Genomic DNA, 15,829 nt, shown 5'->3' on the forward strand with positions numbered 1-15,829 from the left:
CTAGTATTGCTTACTTTCTCTCTAGATACATCTAAGGGAATGCAGCGTGGTTAAGCTCCCATCTTGTGCACCTCACCTAAGTGCCTAACATCGGATGGGATAATTCTCTTCCCCTTCCCTTGGCCTGTTCTTACCTGCCACGAGGAGAAAATTGATGCCAGGCTGAGTAAATTAGGGTTGGTGGGATGTCTGCCACCCATGTATTCATCAGTGCAAACCCCACAGTCCTCTGCATCTCGCCAGTCCCAGTAGGGGATGGTGAAGTTCTCATCACCCGTTATCTTCTGGATCTGACGTTCCCACATCAGCAGAAAGGCCCGATGCCAAGGCAGAAAACCAGGGGCTTCATGAGCAAAATCAATGTCCCGCCACACATTGGACCCACCTAAGAGTGTGTCTCGAGAGGCATAATAATGCATCCACACAAAGACATCGTACACATTGATGTCTCTGAACATGGGGTTGGAGCCATTGTTCATCTGAGCATACGTGCCAGTAGCAATAACATAGTCCTGGCTAGGGATGTTCTTTGCCAAGTTAAGGTAGGCAAGAAATTTGTTCTTCTCACTGATAGTGAGCTGGAAGATGTTTCTTCTTGTTCTCAGTTGCCTTTCCGTGCAGTTGAGCCCTGAGAAACCAAACTTGCACTCTCCACAGTTGAATCCCATGAAGTTGCCTTCACATCTACATGTCCGGTTGTAAAATACAGAGGGCCAGTCCTCTCTGTCATCCACACCTGAAAAAGGGAACTGTGGTCCTAGTGGAGCCTGAGAGAGAAGGATGTTCTGGCAGGACCCTCTGCTGGAAAGCTCGCCACAAGGGGATCCATCTCCATCCCAGGGTGGACAGCACTCCTTCCTCAGCAAACTTTGGGTGTTTGCACAGACTCTGGGAAACTGTCCCGTGGACGGCTGAAGGACAACCAGCAGAAAACCCATGGCAAATAGCAGCATAGTGACAGAGCAGCAGGAGAGCATCCGTGTTATGCTTCAGTGCATGGAATGCTCTCTCTGACCCCTCCAAAATCCTGGATGTGAAAGAAATTCCTTCCCCTCTGCCAGGAATGCTTCACTGCTGACTTCTGGTACAGTCCTCCAATATCCTTCCCCATTCCTACCCAAGATGCATTTACACACAAAATACACTTCAGGGTTAATCTGATTATCACATGTTTTAAGTGAAAGCCAAGTGACTTTTTCCCCACCCCCCACAAGTTTCAAAATACAGGCATTTATTATAAACTTTCATCTTCTGCCTAGCACATGATTGCTTTCCTCAGGCAATTGGAGAGGAAGTAAAATTAAAGTTTGGACACAGATACAATTGTAAGTTCTTTGAATTCCTGCTTTGATTGTATGCTTTAGAATAAATGGATGGTTAAAAAAAAAAACAACTAGAAGAATATGATCAGTTTTGATTAGCTATATGGGAAGAATTGTGAACCCAAAAATGAAAAACTAAGGAATTTTGGAATAAACTATTTTTTTAACACCAAACAAACACAGAATGTGGGCAGATTAAGTGGGAACATAGAGCAGAACCAAGATATATAGTCTGGCTTGGCATTTTTATATTTCAGTGTAAGTGCCTTTCTAGGATGTGCATATTGCAAAGGGAAGTGACGGAAATCATAAACTTTTCATAAGACAATTATTTTTGTTTTAGAACTGATAGTACTTTCACAGTTAATGACACACAGAAATCTGCACAAAAGTCTTCTCTGCAGTTTTGTGGGGAATACAGACAATCTGCCAACAGATTTTTTCAGAAAGTGCTTTGAGCAGCTGTCTCTAGACCAGGAAAAAAACCCTTGACTCCTGTTTTTCTCCCATCAAGCAGTTTGTGAACACATCTGTCTTCTTTACTCAGTATGTTGCTGGGCAACCTCCAGACCACCTACCTCTTTCTTCCTGTACATTAACCCAAGCAGTGCTAACAGAGCCACATGGGCGGATTTAGAAGTTAGACATTCTTTCAAGTTGCTCCTTGAAGCTAGGGGACAACAGTTATTTTACTGCTGGGAAAATCAGATATGAATTATCCGTTATTTTCTTCAGCTACTGCTGTTATTAGTAAGAGTGGTTTTCTTGGGTTTATTTTTTTCCTGAAAACTTTGTGAATTATTTCCTTGTGCCTAGGCAGAATCTCAGGAGGGTAGGAACAACACACAGGCAAACTAAGTGAGAACTTTGCTGAGAAACTATGCCTTTTGCTCGATCAGCAGGTCATCACATGACCATGGTGTGGAGCACGAGGTGCTTTAATCCTGTTGGCTTCTACGCCTCAGATATTCCAGGGGATTATCCCTGAATCCTGCTGCCAGTGAGCCTGTGATGGGGGAGCCTGGAGCAAAAGGGGCAAAGGGAAAGGATTTGCTTTTTCAACAAATATTTCTAACCACAGTGTGATGTTTACTACTGTTTGACTGATTCCCCTGGTTTCCATATCAGGCTTGTAAAACAGATTCTATCATAGAAATGTTACTTGTTTGATTTATTCCATTTTCTTTATGCCTATCTGTTTGGGAAACCTCACCATTTCATTTACTATTCCTTCCATGGATGCTAGTGCAAAAATACTTACGTGAAAAGAGACCCATCTCTGAGAATAAGAATATATATTTTTTAATTTTCATGAAAAAGCTACAGGGATTGGAAAGACTTGGGGGAGAGCCTCAGAATGAACCAGAAAAGGCCTCAAATACATATTTAGGCAGATAGTCATACACATAAATACATTTAATACCCTGTTTTCATATTCAAATGAGATTTTATAATCAATGTTAAAGAATAAGAATCCAAGACTTGAGAGTAGTCATATGATGAATTTCTGAGGCATCTGGTTAACAGAGGAATTCCCTGTGAAATTATATGAATGAGAAGCTCTGAATGAGGAATGTGACTGAGGAGCAGCACACACCCCTCTTGACTTGCTATTGAGCTGAGTCCAGTTTTGAGTAACTGTCAGGGTTTCAGATAGTAGTTGGGAAACTAAGCTTTCCATATACGAACAGCCATAAATGTTAAACAAGTAAGAAAATATGTGTTTCTATTCCCATGTGTGATTGTAGACTCACTGAAACATAAGACAATCGCAATCACATGCTGCACCTGGCCAAAATCCTCTTCATTGAAAAGGCCTCATGGGACTTTCCATCTTTCTTTTCCCAGCAGCCTTTATTTCATTTTTTATCTAACATAGCCATCATATCTGTGCAAAGTTTGTGCGTAAGTTGAATTCAGTGGTTTTGGCTGAGAAACCTTTCCCATGTGTTCTGCCATTGGGTAGACACCACCTTCTCGTATGCTCTGAGAGACCCATTTGTCACACATGGGTCTCCTCATTTAGGGATGAGCCAAGACTAATTACTTTCAGGCATCCAAATGCTAGATAGACCATAAGATCAGCATGGCTAAGGCACATCACTTTCTGCTTTCAAGAACATAAAATACAGAGGTTTAGTGGCGATATACAACTTTACTTGATTACAAAACATAAATGATCATGAATCACTTCACAGTAGGGTTTCATAGAGGCAACTTTCAACAGCAAATTGACATGGGGTTCTGTCTCATGTCCCTAAATGTTAACTCTACCCTAAAGTTTGTGACTGGATCAGTTAAAGTATTTATTTCAGTCTAGTAGACTAGCACAGTAATGACGGTATTTAAAATCTAACTTATGTTTTCATTAAAAGGCTGATAAATGCTTTATGGAGATGTCAATAGTTATTAGAAGAAAAATTCCCAGATAGAGTAGTGAGAATCCTTCCCAAAGCCCACTTGCTCACCTGCTTGTGGCATTAGGATAAGATCTGCAACACTACACTGCAATGCTAAATCAAACTATACATAGACACGGCCTGTAGCTTTCTGATGTGGTCATGGACAAAGAAAGGGAACATTCCAAGTAAAAAATAATGGTATTGAATGGGGTTCAGATTACCTCATAAAATTAACTCTCGGTCTCTTTAGGTCTGAGTGAGCTGATCTTCAAAAAATCATGTCTTTTGTAAAATATCACAGAGAATTTCCATTTTAGGATGCTGATACTGAAGCGATCAAATTAAGTAACATCAGTGGGTTTTAAAAAATTCTGATAGCTGGATGACACCATGAAGAAAGTATCTTCTAATATTGCCTGCTGGTATGTTTTAGGAATTCTATGGGGATTTTAGGTCTAGTTGCCTATGTTGAGTGGGGGTAAAAAGAAATTTGGGATGAGTAAATGGAGAATAATTTTTTAGTATGATTATTTTAAAAGTCAAACATAAAACTCTGAAGAAACCAAGGCTGGATAGAAAAAGCTGATGCTTCTCAGTTACCAGTGGAAATAAGAACTGTCAAGAGAAAAAGTGAAAACAATGGTTATTGATATGGATAAATACAAGGACGATTTGACAATTAGAGAACACTGACAAGTGAAAGGAAAGATAGTCTATTAACCAGCCAGGAAATTCAGTCTGACAGACCAATAGACTCAGATTGTGCTCTCTGACCCTTACCTGTTGCTGTTCAGCATCAGTGTTATTATGCACTTTGTAAGACACCTGGCTTCAGATGTTTTCTGAGCTCCTGCTGAGCTCATATTTCATGTAGCAGAATGACAAAACATCATTTATTTCCTTTGCCCCATGTTCCAGATGGAGCTATCAGAATTCTCAGTGGTTTTCCAGGGGACCAAATCTTGCTTCTGTACATCAGAAGAAAGAAAACAGTAATGTATATAGGGTAAGGACACATGCCATAGATATTACCCTGTGGCCAAAACCAGAATAAAAAAATCTGTCTTCTGGTTACTGATGAATGGGGAGTATAAGATTAAGAAGAGTCCTGCTTGTCCTTAAGAGACATTTAAACATTACACAAGTAAGAGAAAAATATTAAATTTCTATTTATAATCAACTTTTATCCTTAGGTAGAAAAAAATCAAGTTTCTTATTAGAAAGTAAGAAGTTCACACCTACCAGTCATAGCTCTTTACTAAGAAGCAAACTAGAAAATCCCACAAGCTTTTTAGACCAAGGCAAAGACCTCCACATCTTTTGGGATGACATCTGAACATGAGGCTTAGGGACCCATTTGGATGTATGAAAGAAGGAAAATCTCAGGCTTAAAAAATATTCTGAATGGTGTTAGTAACCAATTTTTAACTCAGGACTAGCACACCTAATATGCAGTCCACACAACTGGTCTGCTAGATGTAACCATAAGCATATTCAGTGATGAGTGGAATGTTGGGTTCCTATTCTAAAATTAAACAAGGTGAAATTGTGCAGCAATTCAAAGCACTCCTGTCACCTCAGTCAGCCTTAGCCCTGAACTTGTGCAGAAAAAATTCACAAATGTAGTTGTTTTCCCAAGCTAAAGTTGTGTTATCACAGTTATAAAGACCAATCTTTGCATTAGCAAATCAATCCACTTCCTGATCCTAATATAACCTGGTCCATGCTCACATTCCCAGTTTCAGCATTGTTGAACCACTCAGAGAACACAGGGACACAAGTGCTATCGTTTTATGAAGATTATAGTTTATATTTTTTGTTCTAGTGAAAACATAAAGGTGTGGACAGATTATGTTTGATTACTCAGAAGTCCTGCTGACACAAAGTTAAACTATCCATTTTAACAACATCGAATCAGTGAATTTTAGTGGATCAGTGCTTTTATTATGTGGCCACATTATTTTTGTTCTGATACTGGGAGACCAAGAGACAGACTTAGCGCACCAGAGAATAGGTATTCAAACTGCTCTAAAAACGTAGGCCAAATATTACAGGAGACTTCTACAAGCAAGAAAAAAAGTCATTGATCTGCAGTCCAAAGCAAGGAAGAAGACGTGCTGATGCAATCATAGCAATGAAAGTATAAAACCAACAGCAAAACACAAGAGGCAGTTTTCCCCCTGTTATGGACTGCAGATAGTATGAAAGTAGTTACCAATCTATTAATCTAAAATCTGTGTGAATTGGGTTTTTGCTGCAGATTACACAGAACTCACCTGATACCTGTCAGTCTTGATGACAGGACAGCATGTAAGGGGGATGGTAAAGCAGCATTTTCTACAGTTTTGTTACACTCCACTTACACTTCACCTCTGCTTTTAGCTCTTTGCTGAAAAACAACCTGACTTCTAGCTTTTGGGAGCATGCTGGGCAGAGTGGAAATTTTGGTGAGTGGTTCTGAATGCTTTCCTGTCACCTTTCAGAGGAAAAGTGTCATACAATTTCTTAGTACTGTGTGGCAGGGCCCAGGTTTCACTAGGTGGGCAATAGTGTGCTGGTTTGTGAAATCTCTGTCTCATCTAACAGCTCACTGTGGTTGAAAGCACAGAAAATTTTACAGCAACCTACAAGAAAACTATTCATTTTTTTCTGAGTTAATGTTCTGCTTATCTTCCAAGGGGAACTTCCCTGCAGAGGGGTCAAAAAAGCACTCCAATGTGTGTAAAACTAGTGGTGGAAACAACTAGGGGAGAGGCAAGGCCAGGCTTTGCTCTGTTGGAGGTCTCTTGGACTGGCTCCCCTCTATTGCAAAGCTACATCCTTTGCCCTCATGGCAGGTACCCAACAGTTAGGTCTCAAAAAACTGCAGAGCCTTACTCTTGTAGTTAAAACCCTGTACTCTTCCTCCTCCCTTCCAGTGTTCTCTGATAAACTGAAATCTCTGTAAGGTGACAGGGGGAAGCTCCTTCCTGGGCTGCCAACCCTGCTGGGCTTGTCTTCAGAACAAGCTGTGTCTAACAAGTGCCTCTAGGTCCTTCTCACAGCCTTGTCCTGCTCCACTTATTCAGCTCTGCAGAGAAACATAAAAATAATAAAGACCCTTAGTAGCTGTGTGTTGGTTTCCTGTGAGTGTACGCTTTCAAAAACAGATAATCAAACAATGTATTAAAAACCACGAGAGTGACATTTAGCACAAAGAAGGTTTGGGCAGCTCCTGGTGGTAAGGCAAACATGACTTTGCAGTGTCAAAAAACTAAGTTTGGAAAAAGAATGAGAGAATCAATTGGGACAGGTACAAGTATATAAACCAAATGGGACCCTCGGAGGCTGAGGTCACTTCATATAACCTCCTCCGGGCCAAGAGCAGCTGGGTTTCCATGAAACCTTGCCATTGCTTGTAGATACAAGAGGAACTTGTGCATCAGATAAGCAGTTCAAATGAATACCTTTCCCTTAAATTTAACCACACTTTATTTTATTCTTAAATTGATCCTTTCAACATACTACCAAAAAGTCCGTTGAATATTCAAAAATGCTGAGGAGAATACTGCAGTTGTTCTAACGTGTACCTAAGAGATTTGCTGACGTAAATAAAAACTTTGTGGATGGCAAAAGATCCTGAATTTTGCATATTTATAGAATACCTTTTAAAATGAAAACAAAACCCTCACCAAAAATATGATTAAATGTGGTCAGTTCTAGTGGAAATAAAATATGTACAGAACAAATTAGTATCATATGCTGCCTTTAGATTTTCCTTTGAATACTACCCTATCCTGCAGTAAACTTTACCTCCTTTGGGTTTGAAAAGCATCTTAACTGGCTAGACTTTCAGATACCTTAGAGAAACCGTTAAACTTTGTGATTGTTTTTGCTAATGGGTTCTTAAAGTCTGGAGCTTTTGCTCCACCTGAACCCCCCTTTTCTTGGTGACTCTAGTAGAAGAAGCAAACCAGATAAAATCAGGCTGACACAGATTACAATATGCAATATACAGACATTTTTCATGATACATGATAAGAGAAGGAAACCTGTGGAAAGCAAGTGTTTCCTAATTCTCAGATTGCTACCTGCATAGCTGCTTCTTATTGTAAGATTTTCAAGCAGGGACCTCTTGTGCTGGAATGGACGAGAAAGAGAGAATCTGCAAGTCCAACAGGCCCACAGGGGAACAATGTGTGTCTTCCTTCTGCTTTTCTGGCTTCACAGAGGGGAGATCATGTGGCTCTTCAGGTTGAGATCATTGCATGGAGAAAATGCAGATAATAAAGTAGGCCATTATAATAGCTCCATTCAAGTTTCTATTAGTTTAAACCTCTTCACAGCATATGAAAGATAAGGGAAAAAGACATACATTGTTTAGAATTCAAAAATCTTATTTACCTTCCATAACTGTCTGATGATACTCAAAGGCCCAGATGCACAAAAGACTCAAATATTAATTGTAGTTTCCGATTTGCCACCCTTACCTTCCAAATAACAACTGTAATGAAGAATCAAATTGTTCTGAATTTTACTTTCTCTGTAGAACTTTACTAACTAATCCACAGCTAAATAAACATATAAATAAGACCTTCACATTCAATTTCATTTCAGTGCAAATGGTGGATAGGAAACTCAGTTACTCAGACTGCGAACTCTCTGAATAAAGAACAAAATGTCCTAGTAAGACATTAGGCATCTGGGAAAACAGGGGAAAAAAATCCTTGTAATGTAATGTAATGTACAATGATTCTGATAATAGCTGACAGTTTTGAGTAACAAAGAGAAGGTGAATTATGAGAGATTTTTCTCATCATTCTCCTTATTTTTTTTGCTACTAGGCTGCAGTATGTTTGAAACAAGCAAAGAGATTTTTTTTTTCTTCCTACAAGTCATAGCTAAGCTGCTAGATTCATAGTAGTTGAAAATTTTGATAAGTTCAAATACTGAGCAGACAAAATCAGGAAAACATGTCACAGAATCATGGAACATGAATGCACCATCTCTGGCTCCTGAGGTCTCTGAACCCTAAATTCCTTGAGAAAGGGAGATCACTCCACAGAATTGTCTCTACAGGCTTGTTCTGTTCCCAGATCCCTGGTGCATCTGCCATAGGCCACTGAGGGGGCAGGATAATGGACAACATGGTAATTTAGTTTGCTCATTCCTATGCCAAAAGTAGATTAAATACTGCCTAGTTGCAACCAGTGGTATGTTTAGCACAGATGTCACCAGGCATCTGGTCTCTGCTGCACAGAAGTGCAAATAGTACATGTATCTCCTTGATACTTGACAACAAGATTGCCAAAATAATTAGAAAGGAGAAGACACAAAGATTTGGGGTTTATTTTACAAATCTAAAAAGTGGGTCTGCTTTCAACTTTTCATGAGAAAAAGCAAAGAGCTGGAAGAAAAAACTAAGAATTTTGTAGGTAACAAAGAAGATTTCATTGAGGTTATTCATATGGATACTATAAACACTCTATGTGCTCCATTGATAGGTTCTAGGAGACTTAATGTACCTAGAAAGACACTTGAAAGAAATGAATAGCCAAGTGTGTTCCTGGAAGTCCTTTCTTCTCCCCAAAACAGGGAACAAACACGTAGAATATACTAAAAATAAATAGTTTGGAAAACAAATGATACATCAGTCATGCAAGATACTAAAGTATTAAATAAGACAAACTAAAGAGGTTTGCTTAAGAAGATATATGTTTAATATTTCTGACATAAGTGTAAGAAATTCTTGTGACTAAAATGTTTAAATTATTCTTAAATTGTCCCTAGTCACATGAAATAGACTTGGCCTAAGCAATTTTATCATTACAGTCTTTATTTCCAAGTATAGTTTCAGCAAAAAAAGCCAAATCCAGCAAAAATTGAAAAGGTCTTGAGTGGTAAGGCTAATTTCAGAAGCAGTGAAGGACTGACTGGGTTCTGAGTGCAGTGATTTGACAAATCACTTGGAGAAGCAAAGACTTCTGAGTGAGTTCCCAAAGGGAACTTTATACCACTCCTTCTGTTTTTATGAGAACACATAAAAATACTCAAAGCCCTCATGCTTATGCCAGGATCTTTTGTCACCCATTTGCTCATCTTCAGCTATAATAGGCACAATGTATCTATCTCCCTATATGCAGCATTTATCTATATTATAAATTCACAGATTCCACTTTGCATTTGTGCTGGCTTGCACTGATGCAAAGTTGAGCTTTCACACACCACAGGCTTGGAGTGAGACACCAACAATGAATTTCCACACTTTTCAAATAAATTCATTGTCAGGCACAAAAAAGGTTTTACTGGAAGCTTTGTGTATGTTAGTAAATTTAAATGTGATCTAGCATTAAGTACAACCAATTTTATTTTGAACTTGATCTTCCACTCACAAAAAACAAAGCCACATTTAACATTAGGTTAGGAAAAATGCTTTCAAATGCATGGAAACTGCAGAATATTGTGCATCCTGATAGCGTGTGCCTACCAGCATGACCAAAGATGTCTTCATCACTAAGAAATTATGAGGACAGCATGAGACAAGGACTGAAAGTGGGTCATAGTGGGAAAATTGCTGACAACATGCATATGATAATCTTAATTGCCCCTTACACCAAAAATAAACGAATATCAATGAAGAGAATGGATTTCAACCCCTTTTTTATGGATTACTTCTTGAGGAATTTGGTTCTTAAGTATTTTATTATTTTGCTTAATAGTAAACACTGCCTCGATGCCATGAGCTGATATCAGATTCTTCCATGGAAAGATGAAGAGCTTGGAAATTCCTAAAAACACTTGCCTGTAGCTATTATATATGGAGTGATGTGTCAAGTTTTCTAGGTCTGATATTTTGGGATCTCCCAGAACTAGAAGTAAGTGTCAGTTCTGCTCTACTTTTGTGAATGTCTTCATTTCATGGGGGCAAATCTCTTCTTTTCCATTTCAGTGCTTGAAATACATTGGACTTCAGACTTACTATTTGTGTGACAGGTGTTTTATAGAGGAGTTATTTTCATGGAAGACTTTTTAATTATTTTTATTTTTTAAACCGTCCTTGCATGTGGGATCACTATGTTTCTATGTGGAACATGACCTTTGTATACTTGTTGTCATACAGAGAACTGCAAATGTTTAATATAGTGGTATGACATATGATTAGTATTTTGCCTTAATTTACAGGTAAAGAAAATGAGGTTGAGAGACACAAAGCAGCCCGTGCTGAGGCCACACAGAGCCTATTTTTAAGGTGTTTGAGAATTTGTATCAAAACTAACAACAATAACAAAATTTAATTTCCATGAACATAGTGCAGAAGAGAGATGATTGCACTGTGGTTCCAATTTCTCCATCTCCTCATTTAGTTTACCTTGAGAGATAAATCATGTTCATGTCACATATAAGCTTGCCATATTGCCAGCATGTGTTATCTCACTCTTTATTCAGTTAATAACTTATCTTTGTTCTATGTACAGGAGAACCACTTGTCTTCACTGTTGGTCTAAACTATGATGAATTAAAAATCCTTCCAAGGAAAAGGATACAGATGCTGTCCTCATTGTTGTCAATGGAGAGCCCACTCTACATGTTGAATTCTTCTAATCAAATATAACTACCTGAATATGAACTACTCATCTGGACTGATTTTCCTGTTATTGGAGAGAATCTTTCAGTTACTGAAGTTTAGAGTTACTGGAGCAAAACAACTGTAGGGAAATTACTGGAGGATCTTTCCCATCTACTCAGCACTGGTTGGGCCACATCTGGGCTTGTCACTACAAGAGAGACATGGACGTACTGGAGAGAGTTCAGTAAAGGGTCAAGAAGATGTTGAAGGGACTGCAGCATTTCTATGAGGATAGGTTGAGAGAGCTCAGACTGTTCAGCCTGGAGAAGGCTCAGAGGGGATCTCATCAACATATATAAACACCTGCAGGGATGGTACAAAGAAGATGGAGCAGGGATCTTTTCAGTGATGCCCAGTGCCAGGATCAGAGGCCATGGGCACAAACTGAAACACTCGAGGTTCCCTCTCAGCATCAGGAAACGGTTTTTACTATGAAGGTGATTGAGCACTGGAATAGGTTGCCCAGGAAGCTTATGCAGTGTCCATCCTGGGGGAAATTCAAAAGTTGTCTGGGAATGATCCTGGCCAACTGGCTTTAGGTGACCCTGATTGAGCAGGGTGGGTTGGACCAGGTGACTCCAGAGGCCCTTTTCCACCTCAACCATTCTATGATCCTGTGAATCAGAAAATTTTAGGAAGTAAATTGCCTCATCCTAAAGCAAAGAATATACCTTAAATGATGTAAATTAAATACCTATTTCTTTTCATTTATTATTATGGAGCTTAGCTTACTTAGACATACAATATTTGCATTGTAGAAATCTAAAATTTGGTGAAATATGGTCTACACTAGATGTTTTATCTTAATTAATCAAGTTTTTTATGTTTGACTGTTGACTTACATCTTTTTTTATCCTTTTATGTGTAATCTAAACATACTGATATTGACTCATGGCTGCAAGATTGTGGAGTTCTTGCTGCTCTGTTTCCTGCCAATAGTGAAACAGTGAATAATACATGAAGAGTTTTATATAGCAGAAATGATAAATAAGTACATACAAATGAATGAAAATCCAAGTGAAATTCACCTTCCCTAAATTCAATTGCCAGGAATGAAAATCCAAGTGGAACTCATCTGCCCTAACTTTATCTGTCCAGATCTGAGCAAGTAGGAGTGGAATTCTTTCAGAGACAATGGCAGCATCTCTGGGTGCAGTCATTTCACCTTGAAACAAATGACCATGATAGTTCAGTTTAATCACTTTCAGAAGGTGTCAGATTCTGTCCATCACTAGAGGAAAAGACAAGGTAACCAGCCCAGACGTAGACATCTGAAGCAGAGTGAGATGCAAGAAAAGTGACCTTAACTTTGCATTTAACCACACATTGCCACACCAGAATTAGCCTAAGCAGGCCTTGAACCCAGCAGAGATGTCATGTGCCCAACAGTAAGGCACTGGTTTGTATTCAGCTTCACTGAAACGTTTTCCTACTTCTTAAAAGCCACAGAAATAAAAACATCCCCGAATGAGTTGTTCCTTGTTGCCAATGGCATCTATCACAAAAATGAACTTGCCTATGAATTTTTGAGCTGCACTGATAAGTTTATACTAATTCTACAAAACCATCCTTGCAAAGAAATAGGCTAGATAAGTGGTCTTATTTTCAAATGTGAACTATGTCACCTATACACTTCAAAGTACAGGTAAATCAGAGAAGACAGATTCTGCAGTATCAGTTGTTTTGTAATCTTCATTATGTATCTAGACAACCTTCTGAAAAAGAAACAATATTAAGAGATAAGTAGCCCTTCTAACAGTGAACAGTATCTTTCCTACAAATGCAAAGAAAAGTTCACTGTTGCCAGATTTATGAGCAAATACATGACATGCAGTGTTTGCCTCTTTCTAGGAAAATAGTACTAAAGATGTAAAGCAGAATTATTTAAAATAAAATATCCAATTTTGACTAAAGGAGTCTATACATATGTTGACTTTGGAATGCAATTACTATGGAAACAACAAACAAAGAGGTTATCTCAGAGCGTGCCAAGCTGTATTCATGTCTGGGCCGATTTAAAGTCTTTTCCTTGATGAGAATTACAGCTGAAGGTTTTCATGCTGAATTCCATAGGAAAAATCTTCCAGCATGTTATTTTCTTTCCTTGATTTCTCCATACTCCTTTTCAATAACAAGGTATGAAGAACGCTTTTTTTTTTCTTAAATGCTAGTAATTTTGAATGCCCCAAATTTTGAATGCCCCAAATTTTGGAGTATCTACTTGTTAAACATTTCTCACTTTCAAATACTATGAAGTAAAAATAACACTGCAGAACTATGCATCTGAGTATGTCATTCCAGGTTTTTATAATCAAGTTAGAGAAATGGATAATTTTAGTTGCAATCAATATGGCTTTTTCGGACATCAACCTCACAATTGCATGCTATAAGCACCTATTTCTTAATATTTACTGTAAAGGGTATCTAAAGCACATTTAAATTTTTTTATATAAATATATTGCTAAATGTAAACATGTTGTTGTGCATTACACAAATATATTGGATACATATACAGAAAAATTTTTACTTCACAGATTATTTCCCTATTGACAAACAGCCCAATTTAGGAAGAATTGTGAAAGATGAAGAAAAAAACCATAGGAGACGTGGAAACTAATTAGCATTTTGAAAAATCGTGAAAATCTAATATTTGTTTAAAAATGTATTTTTGCAGAAATAAAAATATATGACAGATATTTCAAATTTTAATACAATAAAAATAAACTTATGAAAGATGATGTTGAGACAAAATATTAAAGCTTGCAAGATATAAAATATGTCATACTGATAGTAATAAAAAATTTTAAATGGAAATACATAATTTTCATTAAACTGTGTGAAAAAAGATTCCCAGTCATACTATTTTGACTATACTAGTCATTATATTTTTTACCCAAAAGCAAAGAGTAATCAGGACTTCCAAGAAGGATTTTGTAGCTGCTACATGCTTCTTGGGAATAGAGGAGATAGAATAATAACTGTATTGCCACTCTCTAAAATTTAGAACCGTTAGATTTTCAGAGTTTGCTTAGTATTACAGCACATATTCTATAAGGGTAGAGTACAATTAAAATGTGGGAAAGAGAAAGACTCTTGTCTGAAAATATAACAATATAGAGAGCACTGAGGATCCTCATTCTTGATCTTATATTAATAGATGTTAAATTTTGAGTTTGAAAAATAATAATTATAACTTTCTTCAGTTTAGTTTTCTTCTTCCATTTTTCCTAAGATGGAGAAAAAAACACCCACTGTATTTCAAAAGAAAAAGAAATAGAATATCAGTTTCTCATAAAAAAATCCAAATACATCATTACATTTCAGGTTTATCACATGATTTATCTAAATGTTTTAATCCTTTTGTTTTATTTTAGTTTATTGAAAGTTAGCCTGAAATGCCATTTTTAAGTGAAAAGTCCATGTAGTTTATTAAAATTACTCAAAGTAAATCTTCATCTGTCTTAATTTCCTCTCATGGTTTTAGACAATTTCAAGTTGAATTTGCTTCTGGTTTGGAATGGTCAAACCTATATTTATTAATTAAAGTCTGTTTGTTTTGGTTTGGTTTGGTTTTTTTTAATATCTGTTCAAGCATCTAAAGACACACAATCTGGCTCCAGAAAAACACAAGAGGAAAACTCATATGTGCAAAATATTTTATAAACTTATAAATTTCAAATGAAAACAGCTTTATTTTGGCATTTTCTTGCAAATTTTTTTTTAGAACATAAAGGGTTCGTGTGGCCTCATGAAAGCAAAGGATGAAACTACTTCAAAATAAAATTGTATCTGAGAGATACAGTTTCTTTTGGATGTTAAGAGGCATAACTTTAGATACTTGCAAGCAAGCATCTCCACAGAGGTGTCACAGGTGAGACAGGGACTTAGTTCAGGTCTCTGAACACTGATATTGGAACCATTTCAGATGGAGAGGACTAGGAGACAGACCATGAGACAGACTGGCACCTTCTGTAGAAGGAAGGTAGAAAGTTGATGAAACAGCCTCAGGCATCTCAAGTGTCTCTAGAGATCTTTTATCTGATCAACTGAATAGGGCTGTAGGAACCTACCTTAGGGGTCAACTCTCCAGGTGCCATCAGACCTCAGCTAAAAGAGGGATTTAGCTGCTGATGCATAGGCACCTAGTGACTTTTGAGTCTTGATGATAACCCAGTTGTGACCCAACTCAGAATCCAAAGAGATGAAAGTGTCCTTCACTGCCCATACTGCTTTGCTAGCCCAGTGCAGTCTCAAATGTCCCTTTGCATCTCAGATGTCAACAGGTATCTACAATTAGACAGGTACCTCCTGTCCTACATCTCCACAGCAGAAATAGAAGAAGTTCAGACACCTAGCTCCTATGTCAATCCATTGGTAGTGATACCTAAACAAGGGAGTTCTGTCCTGACCCAGAATATTAATAAATAAGGTCATGGTAATTTTTATCTAATCAGTCAGAAGACCATGTTTACAAATAGTCAAAAATAATCTCAGTATTC

The 15,829-nt window shown here is 37.7% G+C and overlaps 1 protein-coding gene across 2 annotated transcripts in view; it reads right to left on the reverse strand.

The window, feature by feature from the left end:
- TYR (tyrosinase) overlaps positions 1-1,119 on the reverse strand; it is a 56,982-nt gene extending 55,863 nt beyond the window's left edge. Inside the window, exon 1 of one of the 2 annotated variants that reach the window (XM_051779255.1) lies at positions 135-1,119. In XM_051779255.1, coding sequence (XP_051635215.1) covers positions 135-977 — 843 coding nt within the window. In that variant the 5' untranslated portion in view covers positions 978-1,119. The remainder of the gene's footprint in view (positions 1-134) is intronic. The other variant, XM_051779256.1, reaches the window with a different exon arrangement.
- Positions 1,120-15,829: the final 14,710 nt, after the last annotated feature.

Source organism: Manacus candei, unplaced genomic scaffold (assembly GCF_025592945.1).
Source record: "Manacus candei isolate 608988 ecotype Guabito, Panama unplaced genomic scaffold, ASM2559294v1 h1tg000014l, whole genome shotgun sequence".
In the NCBI taxonomy this organism is placed as follows: Eukaryota; Metazoa; Chordata; class Aves; order Passeriformes; family Pipridae; genus Manacus; species Manacus candei.